Source organism: Peromyscus californicus, unplaced genomic scaffold, assembly GCF_007827085.1.
Source record: "Peromyscus californicus insignis strain IS unplaced genomic scaffold, ASM782708v3 Scaffold_22__1_contigs__length_63687245, whole genome shotgun sequence".
NCBI classification, from domain to species: domain Eukaryota; kingdom Metazoa; phylum Chordata; class Mammalia; order Rodentia; family Cricetidae; genus Peromyscus; species Peromyscus californicus.
The window spans coordinates 23,072,116-23,100,095 of NW_026294525.1; the positions used below are offsets into that span (position 1 = coordinate 23,072,116).

The following is a 27,980-nucleotide window of genomic DNA, read 5'->3' on the forward strand; positions in this document are numbered from 1 at the left end:
GTGAAGGCTATGACGCAGAGACGGATGGCCTGAACAAGGGTCTCTTCAAGCGTGTTAGAAACTGCATGATTAAATGAATACAGCTCCAATCCACCAAGTTAAGGGCTCTGAAGCACCATGTCAGTGTTCTTGGGCAGCAGAGGATGTGCCAGCTCTGAAGGGAAAGTGCCACAGAGGCTCTTTGTACGCTCATACAAAGAGGAAAATACTCAGAATTATAATATTCCCATCTGATGGCAGGAGTCCATGTGGAATATGCACTGGAAACTTATGCTGCTGCTGCTTGCTTGGGGTGGGGGGTGGTGATGGAATCATAAATATCTGTGGTGTAACTAGCAGAGAAACCATAAACACTTCCTTGAATCGATGTCTTTATAACCCTAATGAAATTTATATCTATGCTTCATGTAAAATATTCCATACTTCCAATGTAAATGTCCCTACAGAGGAAGTTGATGTAACCTCTGAAGTTATAAGGAAAAAAAAAATCAGTGAACTATGTGGGTTTATTTTATCCCTCGGTTTTGGGTCCCTGGTGATACATTACAGATGTTTTAACCTTACAAGTTACAGGATCGAATTTTTTAAAACTCCTTTCCTCTAGTATCTCATATTTGAGACTATTACTCTGTTGAAGGCAGTGGGGCACTCATTTGATTGGAATGTGTCTTTATTACAAGAAATTGAAACCACTTACTCCAAATTGCAAATGGTTCTGTATGTGATCCATATATACGGCAGAATTAAATAAAGAATTGAGCCATCTGGCTTTTACTCTACTGGTTTCTTATAAGACATAACTGCCACAGCTGAATATTACAATGAGTACCAATAGAACAACATAAATGGAGAAAAAGGGGCAGGAAATGCTGGAATTACTAGAAATTTTATCGTTCAAAAATTGGGGCTCCAAGTGGAGCTCAGAGTTAGGATACTTGCCTACTGTGTGGAACCCTGGATTCAAGGCCCAGTAAAGCAAAGCTACCCCCAAACTCATTGGAGACTTGACTGATAACACATCCTAATAGGTGTTCTTCAAGAAGTGATAAAAAGGTGTAAGTCGTTACCATGGCCACTGATCTAAATCTCGTAAGTGTATAAGCACAAAGGTGACTTCCACGAAAAAGTAAATGCCAAGAATCAGGTTTCTGACACATCATAACATCCTTTTAAAACCTGTTTCCCCAGGCGGTACTCTTGGCACTATCCAGCCTGCTGCTCTTTGGAGTGCACAGAGAAATCCTATTTCTCAAACAGAAAGTTTTCAGTTGTTGTAATTTGACAAAACACTATAAAAAGGAAAGCACATTTTTTTCCTCTTGGATGTATTATAATGAAAATTAATTCCTTTCAATTAAATATTTTTCTTATTTATTTATTTATTTATTTATTTATTTATTTATTTTTCATTTTTGCATACCAACCACAGTTCCCCCTCCCATCCCTCCTCCCGTTTCTCCACCCACCCCCCATTTTCCCACCCCTCATCCACAACTCTAAAAGGGTAAGGCCTCCCATTGGGAGTCAACAAAGCCTGGTACATTCAGTTGAGGCAGGACCAAGCCCCTCCCCTCTGCAATTAGGCTGAGCAAGGTGTCCCACCATAGGCACTGGGCTCCAAAAAGCCACTTTTCTTTGAAAGAAAATAACTCAAAGTGAAGCAAAGTACTCAGAGCTATTGGTTCAGTGGGGAAGCAAGGCACAATGATGTTTGTTTTAGTAGTCTTCAAATGTGCTAATGAACCAAGTGTTGCCAATCATAGGACTTCGCTAGAACAGTGTATTTCCACTCTCAGAACACAATTTTCCATACTCCAGACATACTACACATAGGATCTTACCCAATGAATCTTACCATTCTTTTGTTTATGGACTCTGTTAGTAACAGGGATGTTAGTGGTGACTGTGGGTGGTGTAGTGCTAAGAGGGTTTGCAGTAGCTGGTAATAAAGATGAGAAAGATGCAATTTTACAAAGAGCATAAAAACAGTTAATACAGATAAGCAATCTACAGCTAATACATGAAAATGCACAAGAGAGCCGAAACTATTTCATGCTACTAATACAATAGGCTAAAAGCTTACAGTGCACAACATGGAGCAAGGTTTTCTAGGGTACATTAAGAATCCGTTTGCATGGCTTTGGTGCCACATTGCACAGAGGCCGAGAGCTGGCACAGAAGAGCGGGAGAAAGCACAGCTGGATTCTACACTTAACATCTGCTATCACCAGGCTGGTAATCACATGGGAAATCACTAACTCTTTCCACAAACTAGTTCCCAGAGACTGTTAAAAGGAAGCTCAAAACGGGCATTCTGCATAGCTCTACACCTTAGAAGCTAGCTGCACTAAGTCAGTCTGAACTGATACACAGAGACTAGAGAAATAAAATAGCAAAGTAAAATGTATCTCTTCTGGAAAAGATAAATGCAAAAGAAAAACAAGGGACTGGTGTGCATGAACTAAACCAATCATTTGGAGGTCCCAAAAGCTTCACAAACACTAATGGGGGAGGGGGGAATATTCTGCAAGTACAACCCTTAAAGGGAGGTATTTTCTAAGTCCTATGTCTGAGCTGTTCGTGTGATACTTGAAAGTCCACAAACAGGCAACCCTCCTGTAATGCTTTTCCAGCTTCTTTCTTGGAGATTGTATGCCTCTGTAAGAAGAAAATTAACCATGCACGTAACTGTCCTTCATTTTATCTTATGGACGCATTAGTGTTGGAGCACAATCATGTGTGTAATGACTATTTGTTATATCTCTGTAATTAAATGTTACTTAAGTATAAAACAATGAAGAGATGATTTCAGAGAATTGCTTTCCAAATGCGCCAGAGAAAATGCTGAACTCCTTGGTGCAAAATGTATGTGGTGACACTGATTTTCCATTCCAGAATAATATAAAAACATATAATGGAAATAATTTTGATTTTTTAAAAATCAAAATTGTGAATAATTGTGTTCATCCTTAGTGCAAATGTGTCATGAAAATGTTTTTGTTCATTAAGGAAAAAACAGGGACTAAATGAGAAGAAAACTGAGTTTCTGGTCCTTTGGTCCATAGAATGAGTACTTCAGATACTTATATTAAAATAATAAAAAGTAATTAATGAATTTTTAAAACCTTTGTATCAAAGGTTTTCTGGTATATTTTTATAAAACTATTTCATAACTGCACAGAGTTCATGGATAAAAAACAAACAACGTAATTTTCATGGGGAATTGATTGGTAATAATATTCACGTTATCTTAGAAGGGAAATCCAAAAATAGTGAGTTTCCTCCTTGCCCTGTCTGGCTGACTCTCAGACTGCAAAGAGCCTAAATTCCACTTGCTTGACCTTACTTGTAATCTGTTGCCTCTGTGCCATGAACCTCTTAACAAAGCCACCTTCGACGGAAAGGCATACACCCATGATTCTCATGTGAAACATAGAACATGCTAAATTTAATAGAGGAATTTAGCATGACAATGGATGAAAACTGGTCACAAAAAAATTAGAAGGAGCAATGATAAATTGAAGCAACATTTTTATATTATTATTTTTGTGGCATATTGCATACATATATAACTATATGTTGTTGCCAGGCAACTACATAATAATAAAACAATTGTATCCACAATATAACCATGAAGCATCAATATTATTAACACAGTAATATTAACATTAGCTTACTTTAACTATTTTTATCTTAAGATTCAAGTTATATAATATAAAGTAAATTGCCTCATGGCCTCATCTTCAAATCTTATGTAAATATTCAATATACACTTTCTCTCCAATTTATGGATATGAGCACTTCTTTAAAATACTGCATGGCTGCATATCCAAGACACTTGAAATAATATTAAAAAGAAACAGGGAGAAATGAAACAAATCCTTTTAGCAGCATATAACCACTCACATTTAGAAAACCCTGAGTTTTATGGAAATATGGCCAATGTGGCCAATATGTACTGACAGCACATTATTTGTACACACTGGTACTGTGCACCCACCCAGCTAAAACACACCCACACATTCTTGTTTTGCTGTTTCTGTGTTCTCGGGTGAAAATTAAGATAAAAACCAAAGCAGCAGCAACTTCATCATCCCAAACAGCAAGCATAAGAACACTAAAAGGTTCGGGAAGACAACAAGGGCTCCCTACCTTGACAGAGAGTACCCAGATCCGAACAGTTCGTCAGCTCAGCTGCGGGGAGCGGGATCAGGTAGGAACCTACGTCAACACAGAAGCATATGCAGATTTAACTTGTGATTTTCTGATATTATTCCCAAAGTCAATATTATGAATCATGTAATCGGTAAAGTAGAAACAGTCCGAGTCAACCAACAGTGCTCCAACACGAAAATGTCTCGCAAGGTTACCTTAATTTCCTCAAATACAAAACTTGAGAACCGGCATCACCCTCAAAATCTTAAGCTCTATTTTTCAGTCATTCACCCATGAAAGGAAAGAAGCACGATTGTCCCTTTACCTTTGTATAAAAATGTTTGAGGCCAGGCGGTGGTGGCACATGCCTTTAATCCCAACACTTGGGAGGTAGAGCCAGGTGGATCTCTCTGAGTTCGAGGACAGCCTGGTCTACAGAGCAAGATCAAGGACAGGCACCAAAACTACACAGAGAAACCCTGTCTCGAAAAAACAAAACAAACCAAAACAAACCAAACCAAACCAAAAAACCGTCTGAGGCCTTTTTGGATAATGAACTATGAGACCCAGGCAGTAATTTACATAAATAAAATAATATGAACACTCAGGGTACATTTCAAAATGGAATTTGGATAATATGAATTACTCATGAAATGCAAATTTTTGGTTCATGTATATACTCTGCAATTCCAGAAATATCTTTCTGTGATTTCAAGTCTGTTTTGTTCCTTTTCACTTCAAGCTTTTACTGACTCCTGCTCAACAGGAAACAGACACTGAGCTGACTTTTTTCCTAGCAGAACTATTAGAGGTACTCTGTTGCTCTAAATCTTCTTGGCTAATTATGGGCTAAACTTATTGCAAATAATAGGGCATTTGAATAAAGATAGAATTGATTCAAATATATATTATACATACATCATACATATATACTATGTATCTAATTTTGAAAGGCATTTATGTAGTGGTGAATTAATTGTAATATCTAAACATTTGTCTAACTTTCCCCTGGGAATAGTGTGTGGAGGCAGAGCAGGTGCCTGAGCTCACAAAGTATGTCTAATTAGGTAAGTGATAGACACAAACAGAAAACATCTCAACAGTTTAATGGCATCTAGGGATGTGTGGTTTCATCCTTCTCAGATACTTCAAGCTCTTGCTCGTGGAAAGAATTCTGCTACATCAGAAAGGGCCAGCCCTTCAGGTAGGTCTATGATGTGACATTTGCCGGCAAGAAACTACTTCATGGATTCCTGCTAAAACACAAGATGCTTCACCTACAGATAATGAGAGGTGGAGGAGAGAAAAGTTCCCGCTGCCATGTCTACTTCAGAGAGACACCAATGGAAGCTAGCCTCTTTGTAACAAATGCCCAGGAGCCCAGGAAGAGTTTCAATGGTGGTGGTGGCCAACAGGAAGTTGTGACATCAGCTTGGTGAGAAGAATGAACAGGAAATAGAGCACACGGGCACTGAGGTTGCAAGAGCTCTGAGGCAACCAGACAGGATTTCTGAAACATGTGCCTATGAGGCACTGAGAGTTCTGGGGATGAACACACTCGGTCCCACTGTATTAGAGTGATTACAGAGAAGTGTGGGAATGAGCAGATATATGTCAGTGCAACCCATGGAAGGCCTTCTAGAATACAAACAGCAGCAACATCGAGGCTCCGCATCTTTCTCAAGCTTCACTAAACAAATTACCAAACACATTTATGAATGACAGCTAAAGTTAGTCTAAACTCTTTTTAAAAAGCAATTGGAATAAATGAAGGGGTACTGGATAAAACTATAGACTGTGGTTTGAAAATAACTGCAGTTATTCATATAGATGTGGGGAGATGCAAGAAGGTAAAATAATATTAATCATTCAGATTTGACATCATGAGTCTCAAGAAGACAGACTGAAAGAGATGGACACAAGTGATATGAAGATAGATTGTGTAAGATTTCGTGACTAATTGGAAAGAGGAAGAGAAAGTGAGGTATAGAGGGCATTTTGCTGGTTTCCAACTTGAGAAACTGGGCACAATGACATCACAGATGGAGAAAGGAAACAGAAAGAGCATGAATTGTCATCTTCTGTTATGCCTGGCAAGGGAAGCCAGTTGCCTATAGGACGGTTATAATGCACCCGTGAGAAACTGTCTTTCTGTAAGGGGACTAGTCAACAAAAGGTACCTATGAGATTATGTTCAGTGGAATATGGGTTCAAGAAGAGAACAGACTGAACTGCAGCCATTGCTATATTTAAGTTTCTGATGCTGAGATTTGGGGAGACAAAAGCAGCTCTTGGTGAAGGTGGCTTCACAGAACTTAAGTAAAGAACGTTGAATGGAGGCTGTGGCAACCAAGAGTGGAACTGAAAGGTTGACGTGATAAAGACTGAAAAGACCTTTAACTCCACTGTACAGGAATGAGTGTCAGTCTCGTGGGAACAATGAAACTCAGACTGCAGAGCTTGGGAGAGTGAATGCAGCAGGAGGAAGCCTGGTTGTGTGAGGAAGCAGAGATAGGGAGGGGGGCTGAAGACTGAAAACCTAAGCAAGCATGTGCCCTGGGAAAGGCATGTGATGTGGTAACGTTGAGGGAGGGCAGAGCTAGGGGGAAAATTTATCTTGAGAGGTTTCTGCCTCTTGTGCATGTCCACTTTTTTCAGGACCTCACTTTTACAGGCACTTAGGTTTTAGAAAGGACTTCTGAAAACCAACAAACCTATCAGACTCATGTGACTGGAGAAATCTCAGCCATTGTAACACAGCACAGTGGAGACCCTTGGATGAGGTTCCGTAGTTCTCAGATTACACACAATGCTGGCAGTCCAGGGCTCCTTAGAGGCTTCAGATACGGTATCTCTCCAAGACAAAGAGCGATAAGGGACAATGTTGTGGGAAAGAAGTTCTTAGGCTAACCACATTTCCACTCTAGTATATCTAGGAACTCAGAGGTGGGAATATGGGGAAATGTCAGAGGAGCCATGATTTAGAGCAAGATCTTGACCATTTTATCAGATTCATTGTATACATTTCAATCTGTGGCTTCCTTTCAGGAGAAATTGTAAACATTTGCTCCTGAATATTTTAATTAGTTGTTCTTTCTAGGGGAAGGTCAAGTTTATCAAATTGCTAGTGTTGTATAAATACTGAATAGATACCATTGTATTATGATCTCATGGAGCAATAGAAATCACATCTGTTTTGTTTTGTTTTTTTAGTGCAAATGGCACAAAAACAAGTGACATAATTTAATTAGAAGGAAATCACACTGGTCAAGGAAATCTCATATTACAAATAGCCTGGGACTCTGTAAACAAATATACGAAATACAGAAAGTAAATACTGCTGGGTATGGGGAAATGCCACTGTAGGCTTACCTACTCGGGAGGTCGAGACAGGACAGGAGGATCACTCGAGTCTGGGAGTTCAAAGCTAGGCCAGTGAACACAGCAAGATACCACCTCAGATGAATAAGTAAATACCCAACGTGTACACAAACTTTTCATTTCTACTCATGTGCATCTTCATCACCCAGTGTTCTAGGCCTGCAGATTTGCAAATGGGGAAATTCCGAAGGGAGAGACAAATTGTTCTCTTGGGACAGTGACGTCTCGGTCATCAATGGTGCTTATGTGATCACTGTGTGTTGTCTGGCTTTTGCATCTACTAGGGGTATTCAAAGCTTGTTTACCTAACAGCAAACTTTAGAGTCGCATTTTATGCATTTAAAAGAAAATCTTGAAAATGGGTAGTTAGGACTAGGCTACAGTTCGGTCGGTAGAGTGCCTGCCAAGAACCCATGAAGCCCTGGCTTCCAGTCCCCCTGCATTATACTGGTATGGCCGCGTACATCCTAGCACTTGGGAGGTAGAGACAGGAGGATCGCATCAAGCTTATTTTGAGTATACAGGGACTTATATGCAGAACAGCATCAGTTAGGGATCTTGTTGCAACAAAAGGCAAATGGGCAGTTGGAAAAAAACCAACAAACAAAGACAAACACCTCAAAGGCTTTGGGCTTTTCTTCTTTCTACCATTCTTCTCCCGGTCAGGATACTGCAAGGAGTCATTCTATACAGGTTGTGCTAGAACTCACTGATGTGCAGCCAGTAGTGCATCTCACATCTTAATTAATAATTTCAACAACAGTACAGCAAGTTGCAAAAAATTCAGAAAAATATAACCCTCTCCAAGGTTCTCTTTGTTGATGTTCCTAAGAGAGACTTTTATAATTTTCTGTTAGTAAATATAATATAAAATTATTTTATGATATTTATTTCACATCTTTCTCCTCTTGTATTGTGTGGTATGTGTATGTTCATGCATGTGCAGGCCTGTCCAACTATGTACACATATGTATGAAGGCCACTAAGTGGATGCCAGGTATCTTCCTGGACCGATTTTCAGATTATCTTTTGATGTAGAGTCCCTCATTCAACCTGGAACTGACTGATCCCACAACACTGCTTGGTGAGTGTGCCCCAGAGACCCTCCTGTCCAGGCCTCTCCACTGCTGGGAATAGAGGCTTTTTAGGTCGATGACAGGATCCAAACTCAGGTCCTCTGAGCCAACTCTCCAGTTTTATTTTGTGACATTTTTATTATTATTTTGCATGTACAATTATTTCTGAACATCACCTATGCTCAGAATGAGTTCGAGCACCCTCCAAGAATAATGTGATGTCATGATAAAGTGATTGTATTTTCAGTTAAAAGTGATCTAATAATCAAACTGTGGTGAACTTAGTAATTTGTTGAGCATAAAACTAGGGACAAGTAATTGAATTTCAGACCTGTGAAAGTCAGGAGTGTAGTTTATTATATAGCTAATTATGAAAGGATGGGAATTAGAGAGTAATGGGGCCTCAGTGATTAGGAGCAAAATTTTAGAGATGAGAACTAAAGTCCAGTGAAAATTTCTAGAAAAGAGTGAAAATAAAGTTGGGGACTTACAAACTTATGTCTTATCTCTACATCCACAGTGACTAAGAGATGGGAGTGCTTAGGAAACACTGGACAAATAAATGTAATTTGCCTGAACTTAGACTGCTCATTGAGCTATACTGTACCACTCCTCAGGAAAGAGCAGTAATCAGTTAAATAAATAAAGCCAGAGAGAAAGTACTGTCTGTTCTTTGTGAAAGTTGATGGGCATTGGCCAATGTCTAAACTGTAATCCTAACACAGGCAAATACTTGCACCTACAATTAAAGGGTCAGCAAAGGAAGTGACCTGTTTCTGAAGGTCATAAAACTGAATATGCTTGAAAATTGTTCTAGGAAAAATAAAGATGCTATAATGTTTTTAAAAAAAGAAAACTATTGATGCTACATTTGTATCAGTAAAGAACTGACAAGATTGACTGATTTTTAAAAGACAAACCAGCCAAAAATTTCTTAATTCAGAGATAGTCTCCAAATACTTAGAAAAATATAGGAAAATGAAGCAGGGGGGGTTATAAAATTATTGAAATTGTTACTAATGACATCGGTGTTATATTTAATACGAGAGATAAGTGACAGCATACTTAAATATTAAGTGCAATCTGTTCTGTCTTACCTCCTTTCTTTCCCTTTATATAATTCATCCAGTAATGCACAGATGGAAAACATATTCATTTGCTACCACAAGTGGATACTAGAATAGTCAATACTTGGCAGACACTGCCTGTCTACTGGAATGCAAGGAATGAGATTTTACTTTCCCATTGGTTACTGTACTCACTGAAAGAGTGTGGATTTATGATGAACATAAAGAGCAAACCACAATAGTTTCTGGAGGGGGAAGGGGGTTGAAATGTTAATAGAACATGCTTTATTTTTCTTGATTATTGAAGATTTGCTCAGGCAACGTGGCCAAGATACAATCTTTGTACAGGTATTTCCTGTCCGTTCATAAGTGACTTGGATTCTTCAGCCCCAGGCTGATGATTAAGCAGCAGGAAATTCCTTCTCCCACCAATCCAACTGACACGCACAGCAAGACATCTCGGTGCACACGTTGGGGGGGTGGGGGTGGGGAACAGGAATGTCAAGAGTTAATGAGACTCAAATGCATTGAGTCTGTAAGACTGTGCTTCTCTTAGGATGAAATCATTTTGCAGTCTTACAGATGACTTAACTATGTGAGCACGCATTTGGTGCATCCTGGTAATCTTCAGGCTTTAAGATGTGAGCCTCAGAAGTGGTGTTTAAGAAAATAGAAGGAATGCATGATCTCACTTATGCGTGGAATCCCAGGAAGTTGAAATCAAAGAAATAGAGTAGGATGGTGATTCACAGGGGCTGGAGGGCAGAAGGTGGGCCACCAGGCCTCTGCCAGCCAAAGAAGTAATTACAAGCTCAGGGGTAATCTGTTTAGAGGTCTACTAAACTGTATAATGGTTGTAGTTGAAAGTGATGTAGTTGAAAGTGATGTGCTTCAAGTTGCTTAGAGGACACTGATGATGTACCCTGTCTCTGTGTTCCGTTCTTTGGATGTAAAACACTGAAAGGGAATTGTTGAAGACTTAAAAAGACAAAGTATGATGTAGCAACTTGAACGAACCATTTCACAATACATCGTGTGACATAAATACATACAATTTTGTCAATTAAAAACAGTATTAATGAATTAAATTTTATTAAAAAGGTGAGGTTGTTAGGTATGAATTAATGATGTGTATGGTAACAAATTTACCACCTCAGCAGCTGATGTGTTCTATATTTCATTTTCCTCCCTGTTTAACGCAAAAGGAGCGGTCTAAACTGAGATCTTCACACTTAAATGCCAGCCAGTGTGAGAAGGTAAGCCTGACGCGAGGAAGAAGCAAGCCAGAGAGAGCAGACTTAAGTGTAATGGGGGCTGGGGTGAAAGCTAAGCCTCTTCAACGGGAATTGCTACAACGTAGCTCTGGTGGTGTTATCCATGCAGAAATACTAGCCAGGTATTTGTGTTTGCCAAAGAATCAAATCATTCATTTTATGTGAAATCTAATCTTTCAATGTTGGAAATAAAGTCACCATTGAAATGCACAGTGTGTGACAAAGCAGGTGAAGAACACATATAAATCTACTGGTACCTCCCAAGTCTAAGGCATATGAGTGGGGTGCTCACTTCCCTACATCTGGGGAGACTTTTCCACTGTTGTTCAAAGTGTAAGCTTCAACAGTCTTAGGATTCTTTGGGCTAGTTTCAGGGCTCAATAAACTTGCTCATGACGATCAATAGTAAATATTTTAGGATGATGGGACTTAGAGGAACTGACAGCCAATATTTTAAGATAACAGGCCATGCTATGTCCATAAGTACCAGACAATTTAGCCCTGCTAGCACAATCACAGTGACTTACAGTATGTAAATCTATGGGCATAGCTGTGTTCCTATAAAACTTTATTTATACAGTGAGTTGTCTGCAATGAGCCCTCCTACTTTGCCAAACCTTGATATAAAGGATTTTTTTCCAATATCACATACAAATTCCTTTGAATAGTAGGCCTCTCTCTTTAACTAAAATGTATGCTATCATGACCTGAGAATTCATGCTATAACATTTTAAATTGATAACAGAACCATTTTTATAGGTATTTTAATCAGTCCTATAATAAAATATGACTTCTAGAATTAACTTGCATGATATAAAGAATACTGGATAGAAAGAAGTCTATTTCGATATACTTTTTGTTACATATAATCATTTTCCATAATAATTTGCATTCAGCTATTTCCAATGATGTCACAGTTAAAGCCTCTTAAAGGGCAACCTAGGAGGGAAGAAGAAGGTATTGGAAATGAACCACAAATGTTTACTGTCAAAAATATAGAGATAAAAGTTCAAAGAAAAAATATGGTAATTCTAGATTAATCAAAACTTTCCATAAATAGACAGCTGGATGTTTGACTCTGGCTGAATAAACACACCCTATGTAGTGACTGTTTATTTAGGTAATGCAATTGAAATTCTGTTCCAGAATGATAAAGATCAATGTATTAGGGTAACACTTTGGTGAGTAAAATTACAACTTGTTAATTTCTTGCCATTCAAATCTAGTGTTAAGGTTTTCATCCGTGGGCCAATCATTTTGACTGTTTTGTTAATGATAAATTGCGATATTTTATGACCTAGGGAATACTTAAGAATGGCAAGACCACTTTTATTAAGTAAACATGGTTCCTCATCAAATGTATGCTGTGAATGGTTAAAGTGGTAACAGCTTCAAAGCTAAAAGAGCTCTAAGTAATAATTCTGTGGACACATATGTATAAATAATTTCTTAATGACTATTTTCACCGAACAATGCTAAAATCATGAAGCATGTTAAGTCTACATCATAGACTTACCACAGCTCAGGTTGGTCTCAGCTTTGAGAGCCTGGGTTGAGATGCTCCAAAAGTCATTGTGCCAGTCCACAACATTCCCAGGTACGCTACAACTGAGGTTGGCAAGGACTCTCGAATCCATTGTAAAATTCCAAAGTCGAAAGTTATAGACGCTGCCCTTCAGAGAGGCAATTTCGTCTCTATCAGAGCCCAACAGCAATGCCCCATCCCCAGGTATGACCGTACTCATGGTGGCATCGCATGGGACTGTTCCATAGTTCTTTTTGAAATTTACACCAACAGAGCCCAAAGTATTGTTCCACACAAGACAGAGCTGCTCAAAGCTTTCTGTGAAGATCTCTTCATTTTCCCTCACGGGCAATGCACTGTTCAGCAAGCATCTTGAGCCAGAAATGGACAGGAAGTAATCATGGTTGGCCTTTTCAAAACTGAGCGACTGCTTGAGGGACTCGTCTGAGTAGGAGAAAGCTATCCAGTCGCCATCCTCATTGCCAACTTTGGAGGCTTCAAAGCAGAGTGTGAAAGCGCTGAGCTCAGGAATGGAGACACTTTTGGCAACTGATACCTGGTAAGCATCTAGTGTCTGGGGCAAAATGACCTTTTGATTCCGTAAGGACACAGCAACTAGGAAAAAGCATAGAGTCACAGCATCATTCCATAGTAGGAGCTGAGATGTAAAACGCCTAGTTCTCTCAGTTCCCCGCCACTTTCTTCTAATTACCTATTTACTTACTCTGTGAGCCTTGGTTAACTCCCTCTCTGCCTATCCTCTATCATCAATGTTTTACCAATGATCTTATATCAAAAATAACAATAAGCAACCCCACCCAATTCATCTTTAATTATGATTTCATTTCACAATGAAAGGAGTGACAGCCCTGTCGGTATTTTTTTTTTTTTTTTAGATCTCTGCACAAATCTGTTTTTAAAGAAACTTTCTGGACACACACTAGCTCTGCTTGCACTTACCATTGCCTTTCACTCTCATGAACATTTCCAGACAAATCTCATCCCTTCAGAATTGCTGTACCCTCCTCTTTCCCTTACACACTAATTTTCTGTTTGTCCTCTAGTGAATTTATTTTAATGGTAGCATCTTATATGTCTAAAATAAAACAATTTCGAAAATGGGAGTGTTTAAAACTTCTAGTGGGGAGATACTAGAATTATAGATTTTCATTATTACCATTAAATTCTTTTTTTTCCCAATGGCATGTGCCATACTTAGAAGGCAAAAGCAAGCAGGTCTCTGTGAATTTGAAGCCAGCCTGGTCTACTTAGCAAGTTCCAGGCCAGCCATGGCTATAAAGTAAGACCTTGACTTAAAGTAGAAAAGAAAAGGAGAGGAGAAGAGAGGAGAGGAGAGGAGAGGAGAGAAGAGGAGAGGAGAGGAGAGGAAAGGAAAGAAATGTTCTGCAGTCAGGCAATCTAGAATTCAGCTCTTCTGAAACCAGAGTTTGGATCTTGTAGTTCTAGTTTGCTAATGAAGATTCTCAGAGACCATTCTTAGGTTCTCCCCCTTAAATCCTGATCCCGACCATTCACCTTCACATAAAGGAGCACAGCTCTGTCCTCCAGCCCTGGCCTCCACTGCCGCCCATGTTACATGGAAGCAGAAGGTTGGCAGCATCTGTGGTTTACATACCTCTGATGTAGCTGGCGTTGAAACCTTTCTTCTGGATGCTAAAGTCACTTGAAAAGGACACATGCATCTCATTCACAGTTGAGTTAAATGACAGGCCTTTGGCTGTGGCTCCACAAAATTTCGTCTGGCTCTCTCCGTTATCGAGGGCCAGTGAGTCATAGATGCAATTGGGAGCTTCTTCGATGTCGAAGTCATTAAACGTTATCTGAATGATGTAGCCGGTAGGGGCTCGCAGGGTCCATGAGCAAGACTGGGTGTTGGGGTAGTCGTTGGGGTAGCATGGAGAAGTAAAGGTTCCAGAAGGATTGGACAGGACAGTTCTGCAGTTGCCACATCCCCACACTGCTGGTCAGAAAAGAGAGAGAGAGACAGAGAAGGGCTGGGATCAGATTATGGATAATAAAACAAGAATACCACTCACTGGGAACAACCAAACAGTAAACATTTTTTTTTTAAAAAAAAAATCATGAAAATTCAGAGGAAATGAAAGCCTCTCAGGCAGAAAAGGAAATGCCAGTAGTATTCCAAAAAGTAAAGACACATACAAAATTTTAGAGAGCAACATTTGAGGTTCTGAGAACCCAGTGAAGGGTAGAGGGAATCTCTCATGGAAGATGCACAGGGGCCCAGTAGGTACCACACATGGAAGATTTCAAAGAGGAAATCAGGAGCCTTGGAGATTTCAAAGAGGAAACAAAGGAGCCTTCAGGAGATCTCACTAAAGTTTGCTGAGTTTGCTAGGAATCTCAACTTCAGAGAGACACTTCAGGGGGTGGGGGGTGGGAAAAAGGGTATAGAGCTCAACATTATAAACCATGGAGAATATCTATATCTATTTCTACATCTATCTATCTATCTATCTATCTATATACATATATATATATATATATATATAGAGAGAGAGAGAGAGAGAGAGGGAGGGAGGGAGGGAGGGAGGGAGAGAGAGAGAGAGAGAGAGAGAGAGAGAGAGAGAGAGAGAGAGAGAGAGAGAGAGAAATACTTGGGAAATTGTTGGAGCCTAGGTTTCCTAGTGGCTTTACCCAGCAGGACTGCAGAAGAAGATGACTGGGCCACGGGCCTGAGTACCAGGTGTTTCGAAGGGTCTACAAGGGCTGTGTCTAGCAAGGGGGAGGTCTTTTGCCCCTTCCCTTGGCATTGTTATAAAAAGTCCTTTGGAATAAAGTTCTGGGCTGGTGGCTAAGGATCCAGGCCCACTCAAGGCGATCCTGCGTTTCTGTTTCTCTTCCCTCTATTTCTATCTAAATCTCTTATTCCTCACTCCTCAAGAATCCCTGGCATAAATAAATGTGGGAGCTGGTCTCCCACAGGAAATAAAAGTTGAAATAAAATATAAAGCAGAATAAAAAAAAGCACAAAAATTAGACAAGTTATCTTTTAGTAAATTTTTTTTTGTTTGTTTTTTTGAGACAGGGTTTCTCTGTGTAGCTTTGGAGCCTTTCCGGGAACTCACTCTGTAACCCAGGCTGGCCTCGAACTCACAGCTACCTGCCTGCCTCTGCCTCCCAAGTGCTGAAATTAAAGGCATGTGTCATCACTGCCCAGCAGTAATTTTTTTCAAGTTCAAATAACTGTTATCACTATCCTGCTGTGGAATGTTCTGTATGGCAAATGTGTTGCTAATTAGTTAATAAATAAAACACTGATTGGCCATTGGCTAGGCAGGAAGTGTAGGCGGGACAAGGAGGAGAATAAAGTTGGGAAGTGGAAGGCTGAGTCAGAGAGACACTGCCAGCCGCCACGATGAGAAACAGCATGTGAAGATGCCGGTAAGCCACGAGCCATGTGGCAAGGTATAGATTTATAAAAATGGATTAATTTAAGCTGAAAGAACAGTTAGCAAGAAGCCTGCCATGGCCATACAGTTTGAAACCAATACAAGTCTCTGTGTTTACTTGGTCGGGTTTGAACAACTGTGGGACTGGCAGGTGAGAGAGATTTGTCCTGACTGTGGGCCAGGCAGGAAAACTCTAGCTACACTATCCCTTTTGTTTGTCATGGTTGGTGATTATCACTTATGTGATTATCTCATTTACTCAAACATTAAGCAAATATTTATTGTCTACTATATGCTAAAAATTGTTCTATACAGAATACCAAGAATCAAGACAGACAGTCTTTATATGAAAGATTAACACTTCAGGCTTAGAGCTAAACAGTATTGAAAAGTGGTGTGATAGTTTTAATTTTTGGATTGATATAGTCCAGAATCACCTGGGAAGAGAGTTCCAGTGCAGGACTTTCCAGATCATGAAAGTCTATGGGCTTGCCTGGGGGATTATCTTATTATGTTAATTGAGGTGGAAAGACACATCCATTGTGAATGGCTCCATTCCCAATAGAGTACCCTGAACAATATGTAAAAGGAGCTGAGGGCAAGCATGCGTGCATTGTTAATCCATTCCTCTCTACTTCTTCTTTTTTTTTTTTTTTTTTTGGTTTTTTGAGACAGGGTTTCTCTTTGTAGCTTTGCGCCTTTTCCTGGATCTTGCTCTGTAGACCAGGCTGGCCTCGAACTCACAAAGATCCACCTGCCTCTGCCTCCCGAGTGCTGGGATTAAAGGCGTGGGCCACCACCGCCCGGCTCCTCTCCACTTCTTTTGTTTTGGTTTTTTTTTTGGTTTTTCGAGACAGGGTTTCTCTGTGTAGCTTTGCGCCTTTCCTGCAACTCGCTTTGGAGACCAGGCTGGCCTCGAACTCACAGAGATTCGCCTGGCTCTGCCTCCCGAGTGCTGGGATTAAAGGCGTGCGCCACCACCGCCCGGCTCCTCTCCACTTCTTAACCACGGGCACAATGTAACCAGTTGTCTCAAGCCCTTGCTGCTATGACTTCCTGGGAACGATGGACTGTAACCTGGAACTGTTAGTTAGCATAAACCCATTCTTCCCCCAAATAGCTTTGGTCAGGGTACTTTATCACAGTGACAGGAAACACAACTAAGACAAACAGTGACAAAAGGTGGGAGGAAGTGTAAATCAGAGGACAGACGTGGTAAACGAGACACCGTGTCATTCTCTGAAGGTGATGCTTAAATAGAAACCCCACTGAAATTACAGAACATGTCATAAGCACTCTAAGGGACAACCAGTTCAGTCAAAGGATACAGCAAAAATTGGGCCTACTGTAAATGAATTTTCAGTCTCTGACATTAAACTACTGTCAGATCCGTACCCACAGGCTAGGTCTCCGTAACACACTACTGTATTCTCAATGTACTAAGGGAGATCACAACCAATGTTAACTGAATGAATGTAGGCATGTAAGAGAGTCTTGTTGGAGAGACAGGGAAATGCTACGATAGCGTCTTTTTTTGTAAGAGAATAGTGAAGATTTGGTGGTTATTCTGAACTATGGCCTGGCCACCAACTGGAATGAAAAAACAAGGTTTCCTGTGTCCTCATTTACAAGTGCTTCTTCAGTTAGTATTCATGCTTTTAAAAAAAAAGTGTAGAAATAAGGATAACAATCTTATGTGCACAACATTCTAAATAAATTACTATAAACACATAAAGTTTCAAACAATAATACTTTAATAGTGTCACGTAAACCACCTTCTTCTCTCTTTTCCTGGGTGGAAGAGAATGACTACACAATCACTCTTCTCGAGAGTGGCAGCTATTACACATGTCATCAGCTCTGTGATACAGTGATACACTCAAAGCCTGAGACATGTCAGCCTGCTGAAGCCAGGTTTCCCCTGTTCCTGTTCCCTGGGGTTCGCGTGTGCTGTGTGGGTTTGTGAACTCTGTTCCTCATCTGGTCGGTCCAAGCCTTCCTCTGTTCTTTTAGAGTCTCTAACATCTTCGGCATGGTCAAAGACAGGAAGGAGAAAACAAACTGTGATTGTCAAGTGTCTGCCCAAGCCTTCTCTTATCGCTCCCCCGAGCATCACGTTCCACGGCTGTCTTTGTAGCACTACCCGGGGAAGTTATGCTACTTCAACTTGTGGGATTATTTGCTCACTGTCTGTCTTCTCCCATAAGTCCATAAGCTCAACAAACAAAGGCTACTTACTGGGTATGTTAGCCAGGCTTCTGGAAATACGCCAGGGTGTTCCTGACACATGAGACATCAGTGGTCAAATTTGTAAAGACATGAAAGAATAGCTTAAATGAACAGAAATGTGTCTTAAAGAATGACTACACACAGTGTGTAAACCCACGTCAAAGGAAATGCAAGTCTGAAAACGGGTGAAGAATACATGGACTGTGGCACGTCTCTGGATAGTGTTTGGGGCTCTTTCTTATAATTAATTCAAGCATAGCAATGACTGAGATGACTGGGCCTCTCAGACAAGTTGAGTTTCTTTCACTGAATCCTGGGCTCAGAAGAGAAAGAAGACATCCTAAGCCTATAATTTATACACAATTATAGACATGCAAGTTTTAAAAAAGGAAAGCAAAGAAAAAGAATTTTAAAATGCAAGCAAACAAACAACAACAACAAAAAACTCACCAAGTTCCGTGCTACATGAGCATTCAGACAGGGAGCATCATTTATGTAAGCTAAGAAAACATTTCCCTATATCTAAGACCCAAGTAATTTACAAACATGCCACACTTCCTGGATCCATCCACCAAATTCTTCCCTAAAAGCTGAATGGAGAGTATGAAGAATTAAAATTTGACTTATAAAACTAGCTACATATTTTGACCCAGTTTTAAGAAGTTGTTTGTATGGTGTGTGTGTGTGTGTGTGTGTGTGTGTGTGTGTGTGTGTGTGTGTGTGTGTGTGTGTATGTATGCCACAATATGCCCGAGGAGGACAGAGGACAACTTTTGGGAATCAAGACTCTCTTCCACTGTGGGATCTGGGGTTTGAACTGAGGTCCTCAGGCTTGCCCAACAAGCACTTTCGCCCACCAAACCAGCCTGTTAGCCCTTGACACAAGACTGTACCTCAGTTTTTCCTCTTTTGTACCAGGGGTAATAAAGAACTTGTACCACTCTCAAGGTTGTTGGGAGTGTGACATGGGTTAATACTGGAGCATCTTGGGACTTGGGCAAGGCACATGGTGCTAACATGTAAGTGTTGAGTGTCATTGCTTATTGCTAGAACACAAAAACTGTGCACAATTTATAAGAGTTGAAATAGCGCCCCCCTTGGTAGAGTCTCTTGAGCCCTCAGGCAGTCACTGTGGAAAGAGACAAGTACTGTAGCAGTAAAGAGAATTAAAATTACTTTAAATCATTCTTCCACGTGACCCATCTACCGTGGCATCTCCAGACAGTGCTGTTGCAAAGCCATTATCTCAATGGACAGAATGTCCCACCAGTGACAATGGCAGTATGTTCCTTAAGGTCACAAATCACTTCACTCTAAATGGTTTTTGCTACATATTTTCTCATTCAGCATCATAACAACCATGGAAGTTATCTCCATCCCCAGCTTTGGTTGAAACAAATACCACTGGCAGAGATTATGGTAACATGCTCGAAGTTACAGTTCTAAGATGCAACACGATCAAAATTCAAACCAATTATTCTGAATATGAGCCTAGAGTATTTTGTGGAAGACAGATGAGCACAATGAAAGGATATAGGGCAAAGTGGAATGTGGAGATAGATGTTATTAATGGGAAAGTTCCAGTAAGTAGTGCCATTGCCTAAAATGAATATATTTCCAGAGATTCACTTGAAATGGTAGAAAGTTTACAATATATTGCTTTGGGTTTGACCATGGAATAATCAAATGTTAGTTGATTCCTATGCTATGAGCTATCCCATTAAGAAACTAATTTGGGGCTGGAGAGACAGCTTGGTGGTTAAAGTACTTGCTGTACAAACATTAGATATAAGTTCGAATCCTCAGCATCCATGTAAAGTCTGGGTACAGAGCATGTATCTGTAACTTCATATGCTAGGAGCCTAGAGATAGATAAGAGCCACATTGGAGCCACTGAGTCTAGCTGAAATGGCAAGATTCATCTTCAGTGAAAGATGTTATAAGTTGGAGAAGTAATAGAGGAAAACTCCCAACATCAACTTCTGTCCTTAACATATGTACCAATGGGTGCACTCCTACATATATAACGAATCCACAAGCATACATATCACACACACACACACACACACACACACACACACACACACACACAATCCATACACAGGTATACAAGAAATTAATATATTCTCCTACAGAAAAGTCTTCTTAAAAAGCTGGCCACTGAAGTAGCCACTGAGTGGGTCTTTGGTAAAACCATGGTTAACGTGTTTCCTTAAAAATCTACCCAAGTAAACATGTCCGACTTAACTGTGTTCTCAAAGACATACATAGTAATGTGTCCTCCATTCTGGTTAATAAAAGAAAAATGTTTGCAGGTAATGTGAACAATAACAAACCAAAGCCCACACTTATCTCTTGTGTGTGTGCCTCAATAAATGTCTAGCACTAACTTGTCTGTCCCTTATGAAAGTCTATTCTTCATTTAATCTTAAATCATGTCCAGGAGTCCTGTGTGCCAACTAGCCAACACCTTTCAAAAACTGCAATTAAATTTATTCATTTTATTTTGTGTGTGAATGTTTTGCTTGCATGTCCATCTGTGCACCATGTATGTCTGGTGCCTGTGGAGGACAGAAGAGGGTACTGGACCCCCGGAACTGAAGTTACAGACAGCTGTGGAAACTATATGGGTGCTGAGAATAAAACCCTGGTCCTCTACAAGAACGTCAATTGCTCTTAACCACCAAGCCATCTCCCCAGTCCCAATGAACATTAACTTAATAGGTTTTTTTTGTTTCAAAGTTTTTTATTCTTACTCTCTGTGAAATACAAAGCATGTGTTCTTTAAATCTTCCCCAGATGGGAACATCTGATCCCAATTGTTAAATAAATCAAATTGTAAATCCTCTGTAGTCGATTTTTAAGATCTACTTTTTCTATACTGTGCTAAATTGTAAACAAAACCCAGGTGTCAGGTACACCTGTAATCCTAGCATTTGAGAGGCAGAGGCAGAAGAGTCCAGAGTTCAAGGCCAACCTTCGCTATGTAGAAATTTCTAGAACATCCTGTGCTCCATGAGACCCTATTTCAAAAACAACAACAACAAAGCAAACAAAATGTATACACTTAAATATTTTTATTTGAGTTCTTAGATAGCTGTAGCTATCACTTTGAGAAGGTGACTAGTTAAAATCATCTCCAGAAAGATGCAACTTAGCTTGCCTGCTCCATTGATAACTTTAAGTCGTTGTTTGCAGTATCTGTGGTGATATGTGAAGTTGTAAGGGACTCAGAGTTCATTTGATGCTCTGAAAGTATAAAATATCTAGTATCTCTGGCTGCTTCCAAAGATCAACCCTAAAAGCCAATAGTTGAGAATTCTAGTGCCAGTTTAGTCATTAAAGGGTCAGGCTAGTCACATGTTTCTCCAGTTCAAGTCAACAGCTGCCAGACGGAAGTAACATCAGTAAAATGTAAAGAACATTCTAGATGATGTCATGACCTGCATGTTGATAATATTCAGAATGGACAACTTCATCAGAGCAAGTATTTCATTCATTTCGACTACTATGCACATTTTCAGGGTGGGAAGGAATCTGAAGGCAATCTGGCTATGACATCTGTGATTGTGTTAATGTGACAGACTTGGCAAGGGACACAGCCCAGCCTCACCACTCTCCTTAAGCTTTGCTTGCAGAGAGAGCATTCCCAGATTGGGGAGGGTCCCTGGCACACCAGGCTGACACTGGCCATTCTCAATCTACTGGAGCTTCCAGCAGCCACGTGACAATACCACTTCACAACTCTCACACCCTTATGACACCAGTCCCCCCAAAGTTAACCAGATGATTGTTTCATTTCCTCTTGTGTTTATCCAACCTCCAAAGCTCTTTGGAAGCAGCACTCATAGGAAGTTATCACAATGATTTAAGCATGAGTTCAAAAGGAAATCATTTTCTTGGATCAGTTCAGCTAGGTTTGACACAAGGCGAAACCTAACAAGATGTGGAACTGAAAGTTCTCTGATGGGGCAGCTTTCAGCTTGATAAGGTTTTCAGTTTCTAAATATATTCCCATGCACCCCACCCTCAAACACATCTTGGTCTTCTGTAATATTGTTCATGTTTCAACTTCCAACCTTGTCTTTCCTTAATCGCCTTGTCAAGAGAACATTCCATACTCAACAGCAAAAGATAATATTTCATTAAGCAAGTGAACTGTTATAAATCCTACTAGAGTCAGCTTGTTCCGTAGATATACTGCCGATCCCTTAAAGAGGATTAGACACACAAACAAATGAATATACAGATGCACACCTACGTTCCTTTTCATGGGAAACTCTTCTCCCTCAAGCCATGGCTGAGTCTTTCCCCTCTCTCATAAAACAGATAACTTGAAACAACATGAACTGAACGTTATATTACTTAGTCTACTTCTTGACTAGTACATTCATGCACATCCCTTCCTCATTCATATTCATAGCCTACAAACACACAACTCTGGATTCATCAAGTCAAGGACCTTCTACCAGCTAATTAGTAAGCTTCTCGTGTATTGCCGAAGAGACTGTATAGACTCATAATGATTATTCATAATGAAGCTTCCAGTCTTATATCTCTCATGCTCTCTCATGCTGATGCCTTTGAACACACCGACTTGTAAGTCTGTTCACTCTTCACTCCTACTTTCTCCTCCTACTTTCTCGGTCCTCATAGCCTTCCTTTCTTATGCTTCATCTTACTGACCTTGTTATTGAGAATGCGATCTTCAGGCCAGCAGAGCAGTGGCAGCATCACTGACATTAAGAACTGCCTAAGCAAAACTTTCAGGTTAAGATTTTCAAGCCAATTCTAAAATGCGTTCCTTTAAACAATAACATGCGCCATGCTTGCTCTGAAAACAATGGAAATCTATAAAGCACTCTCATACCTAAGGCTCGGGGAACACTGCAGAAGAGGCGATGGAAAGATTGGAGGAGCCAGAATATCAGGGAGTTTGCTGCAAGATTGTCTCCTAGCAAAGTCAGATGCTACATGATAAAGTCTCACCAACATGACTGCCCAAACATGAGCTGAACAAGGATGACACCAATGGAAATGCCGAAGTGGACAGGGAAAAGCCCATGAGCTCTCAACCCTACACAAATAACTCAAGGAAACTGAGGAAAGCTGGGAATGGGCGAGGTGGTCTTCTCTAGGGAAGAGCACACCAATTGGTTCTCCAGTGACAAATGGTCATCCCTGAAAACACACATATAAGTAACATTATATGGACTGAACAGGCTATATTTAGGTATATATGTATATACATATATGTATGCAATAACAATTAATAAAACAAGGGGCTATGACTTTGAAGGAAAGTGGGGACAGGTATTTGGGAGGGTTTAGAGGGAGGATTGGAAAGAAAGAAGTGTCATGGTTATATTCTCAAGCATAAAACTAGAAGAGTAAAGGGAAACAATGAAAATATCCCTAAAGCTGGATCCAAAGAAATAGGTGAAAGTAGATAGAACAGGGTTTCAACAGGGACTAAGGAACAGCTCTTCTCATTAATGCAGGGAATATCTGCAAGGAACTCCTCCTTTGCTCACATGGACAAGGAAGCTGTCATCTCATCCTACTCTTGGACAGATGATCTGCGTCTCCAGCTTCAAGTTCTGGAAAGAGGGAATCTAATTGGTCGCCTAAGTCTATGGCTCAGCTCCTTCCCTCAGGGCAGGGCTCTGCCTGCTGGACCACAGTTAATGACAATCTCCAGGCACAAGGCTGCTCCTCAAAGTGTTTCCTCTGCAGCCCTTGCTACCATATTTGCACAGCTTGCTCCCGGGGGTGGAGCCTGACCTGATGGGAACCAAAGCACAGACTTCCTCAGTGAGATTTTCTTCCTGAGAAGTGGGAGATAGAGACACAGATCATTTATTTTTTCAGAGAACGAAGCTGACAGGCTGGCCAAGAAAGGGCAGTGGGGGTTGGGATGAGGGGGTGGATGTAGAGAACACAGATGACCGCGGTGTAGACCTGCGAGGCTGGCACACTTTCACTGCAGATGTCCAATGCCATGGCAGCCAAATGTGCCTGTAGCCAACATCCTCCCAAGCACTCCTCTCTATCCAGCTCTATCTCTCTACTCATTTTCCTTGCATGATCATATGTGAGCAAAGGCCTCCACAGTGCTTGCATGCCGGCAGCATACACGCTAGCCCTCGCCCTTGCTTGCAAATGTCTGCTAGACATCTTTACATGGATATCCAACAGGCCCAACAATTCAAACACCATTCCACAAATAATTTGTTTGCATCTTCTCCAGTACTGTTAGCTGTAGTGGGTAGCCATTCCAGCTTTGGTCTGGAAGTTCCAACCCCCATTGAGGCTTCGGTAAACTATCACGCCTACAAGGCGGGCGAAGGGAGGGCCCTGAAGACCCGAGATCAGGATGCGCCATGCTCTCTTGTTTCCTGGACCCTGGACGCTAGAAGTAGACCAAGGAGAGTTCTCCAGAGAACAACGCTGGACTGCGCTGCGTCTTTCCCAGAACCCGCAACCTACCTATCCCTTCATTTGTAAGTTACGCCACTAAATAAACCTCCCTTTTAACTACGTGGAGTGGCCTTAATAGTTTCACCAACAGTTAGCAGCACGACAAACATCCGGACTAGGACTCTGTCTACTTCATCTCTCTTCCTTTTCCAATGTTTCAAGCATGTTATCCATTATTTTATTTGTGGTTATCAAATCCACCCTTTCATCAAATTTTCTTCTACTACCACGCAGTTTAAGATTTGCCTTTTTTTTCCCTCTAGGATTAAGCTCAGCAGCTAGTCTCACAGTGACTTAATATTCTCGACACCTCCACGTCACCATCCACATCACTACCAGAAAGACCTATCAAAACCCAAATGTAAACTTGAGAGGTCTTCATTTCTAACTCTAAAAAGGTTGAGTGCCACAAGTGAATAACACACAGCACTACGTCTTTGCCCCGTTCATACTTTTATCTCCTACATCCACTCATTCAGTAAATGCTTCTGAAATCTCTATGTGTCTGCACAGTCCCAGGTTCTAAAAGTATAATAACATATAAGAGAGCATCCCTGACTATATGGGATATACAAATTATTGGAAATGCTGATATATCTATATATCTATCTATATATATTGGAAATGCTGACATATATATATATATATATATATATATATATGAAATGCTGACATATATATATATATATATATATATCAGATAATAATATTATTCTAACTGAACAAGTAGCTGAGTACAATAGCCTTTGTTTAAGTTTTGTAGAGGTGGTGCCATGATCAGGAGGTTGACAAGATGGCTAAGCAAATAAGTACTGGCTTCTTGTCCAGAGGACCTGGGTTCAATTCCCATACCCACAAGGTGGCTCACAGCCGTCTATAACTCCAGTTCCAGGGGATCTGACTATGGTGGGCACTGCACACACATAGTCCACAGACAAGCATACAGGCAAAACCCCATATACATAAAATAATACAATTTAAAGAGAAAGAAATGGTGCGGGACCATTTCACTAGCAACGTAAGACCCTTGGTTTGATCCCCAGCATGACAGAAAAGAAAAAGCAAAAGATGAGTGAAAATGAAAGAGGGAAATAGAAGAAAAACGAGGAAGGAGAGGAAAGGATTAAAAAATGGTGGGATATGTGTCTAATGGCTAAGCAAAACCCTGAGACATTAAACATGTATTTTAGATGTGCACCAAGTAGAGAGCAAGACAGGAGGAGCAGAAAAATTGTGGTCAGTGCAGCTAGCAAGGATGACTGCCTACGAGTAAGGAGGAAGTTGGGTTGTTCAAGGAACAGAAAAGGTTAGCTCAGCTGAAATACAGTGTGCAAATTAGGGAGAAACAGGGGGAATAGAGAACCAAAAAATAAATAAATAGAGGTAGAGCTTATAGGATTTTTACAAGCTCTGCCTCCCCAACAAGATCATTAAAAAAAAAAACAAAAGTAAAAAGGGTTTAATTATGGGAAAGTAAAATCCTCAGAACTTTGTTTAACAACACTTGTTTTAAATTTTCACACAGTTACATGAACAAAAAGATATCAGGGAACAACATGCCTTTGACCGTCACTACCACCTTATTCTGAAGACTTGACAGATGACAAGAAGTACAAAGAATGACCAACTACCCTGGAAATCTGCTTTAGAAGGGAGATGGTGGTCTCAGTGGCAGGGCACACTAGTTTCACAAGGACACAACTCACCAAAGCAAAACCTGGCCACTAAGGGACAGCAAAGTGACATTCAAAGATCTGTCATACTTATCGTCCATGTGTGTGTTGTTACCCACACAGAGAGGCTGGAGAAATCATGGGAAACACTCACCTAATGTCCATTTCTCTTGACTACCTTCCAGAAAAAGAAGCTTTTCCTATGAGTTGTCTAGGCAGCACTACAGGGCCAAACTGGCTTACCTGAAAAAAATACTGCCAAATAGCACTGACAAAAGTTACAATCCTGGCTTCATAAAAGATAATTGCTGCTCTTACACCCAGGAAGGCAATGATGTCATTACTGGCTACAGAGCACATTACTAACTCTTGAGCATGAGTTGTCTACTTTGGAACTACTCTTGGCTGACAATGGGATGCTCAAATGTGGCATATTAGAGTTCCTTTCATTGTGGTTGCCATTTAATAGCACAGTTTGTTAGTTATATTCATTTCGACCATCTACTCACCCATCCATCCATCCTTCCATCCACCGTCCACCCACCCATCCACCCATCCACCCATCCATCCATCTATTCACCCATCCATCCACCCACCCAACCATCCACCCACCCACCCATCCATCCATCCATCCACCAATCCATCAATCCATCCACCCACCCACCCATCCATCCACCCATCTATTCATTCAGTTTTCTGGGTGCCTAATTTCATGATATTCAGTCTTCTTTTAGATGTTTTCATATGCGGTCAACAAAAGTGTGGTCAGACGGGAGGTATGGGTAAAACAAACTGAGAATTGGTGACTGTTGTTACTTCCTATTTGTTCCATGTAATGCGGTACAGGTGATGAACCTGAAATTAACAGCTAGAGCAAATTTGGGGTTTGCAAATTTATCTTCCCAATAAGGTGGGAGGGCATGTGTGAGGATGGTAGTTGGTAGGACAGGTCTGGAGGTTAGCTCAAGTTTTCCACATGAGCCTTTAATTTGAGGCCATAAAAAAGCCACCCCAGTTTGTGCACATAAATGGAATCAGTTTAAATAGTGAAGGTCTAGAGAACAGCAAACTGCAGGCACAATTGAAATGCTTTCTGTCTCATTATAGAATATTTCTTTTTGCAAACTTCTTAGCAATAAGGGAAAGCTGGTATAAAAATTCTATAATACAGATCTTTAAGTAGGATTTTTTTTTAGTATGATCAATCTATACATGAAGAATTCTTGTTTAAATATGCTACCCATTTGCTTCCCTTCAATATCAGAATTAATTACTTTAAAAAATATTTATATATATTAACTTTCCATATAGATCTCAACTACATTAGCAGAGTGCATTGTGAAAGACAAAAGAGAGAAAAAGATGATTTTAAAATTTCCTGCAGTCTCAAATTGAACTTCTAAAAGTTCCTTCTGACTTTATTCTAAGTATATCACAGGGCCTAGCCGATACTAAATATTTTCCATCACTGTGGAAAATCATAGTGTGGGGGACAAATACAACCGGGAAGCTGAACTGGACACTCTCCAGATTCCCTCTGGATAAAAAATACTCCATTCAAGGCACAGTCTTTAAAATCAGAACACAGTCATGGAATCCCTACAACACTGTCATGAAACACAATAATAGGTAGAAAGGCAGAGAAATTAAAATGACGACAAACAGCATTTAGTGGATGGTTATGTTCTC

At 40.4% G+C, this 27,980-nt stretch overlaps 1 protein-coding gene across 3 annotated transcripts in view; it reads right to left on the reverse strand.

Annotated features, from left to right (window-relative positions):
* Adgrg6 (adhesion G protein-coupled receptor G6) overlaps positions 1-27,980 on the reverse strand; it is a 126,749-nt gene that overhangs the window by 42,958 nt on the left and 55,811 nt on the right. For 2 of the 3 annotated variants that reach the window (XM_052751093.1, XM_052751095.1), the window contains exons 3-6: positions 14,115-14,456; positions 12,470-13,093; positions 4,153-4,221; positions 1,856-1,939 (exon numbers count right to left, since the gene is read on the reverse strand). In XM_052751093.1, the coding sequence (XP_052607053.1) occupies positions 1,856-1,939; positions 4,153-4,221; positions 12,470-13,093; positions 14,115-14,456 (1,119 nt within the window). The remainder of the gene's footprint in view (positions 1-1,855; positions 1,940-4,152; positions 4,222-12,469; positions 13,094-14,114; positions 14,457-27,980) is intronic. The other variant, XM_052751094.1, reaches the window with a different exon arrangement.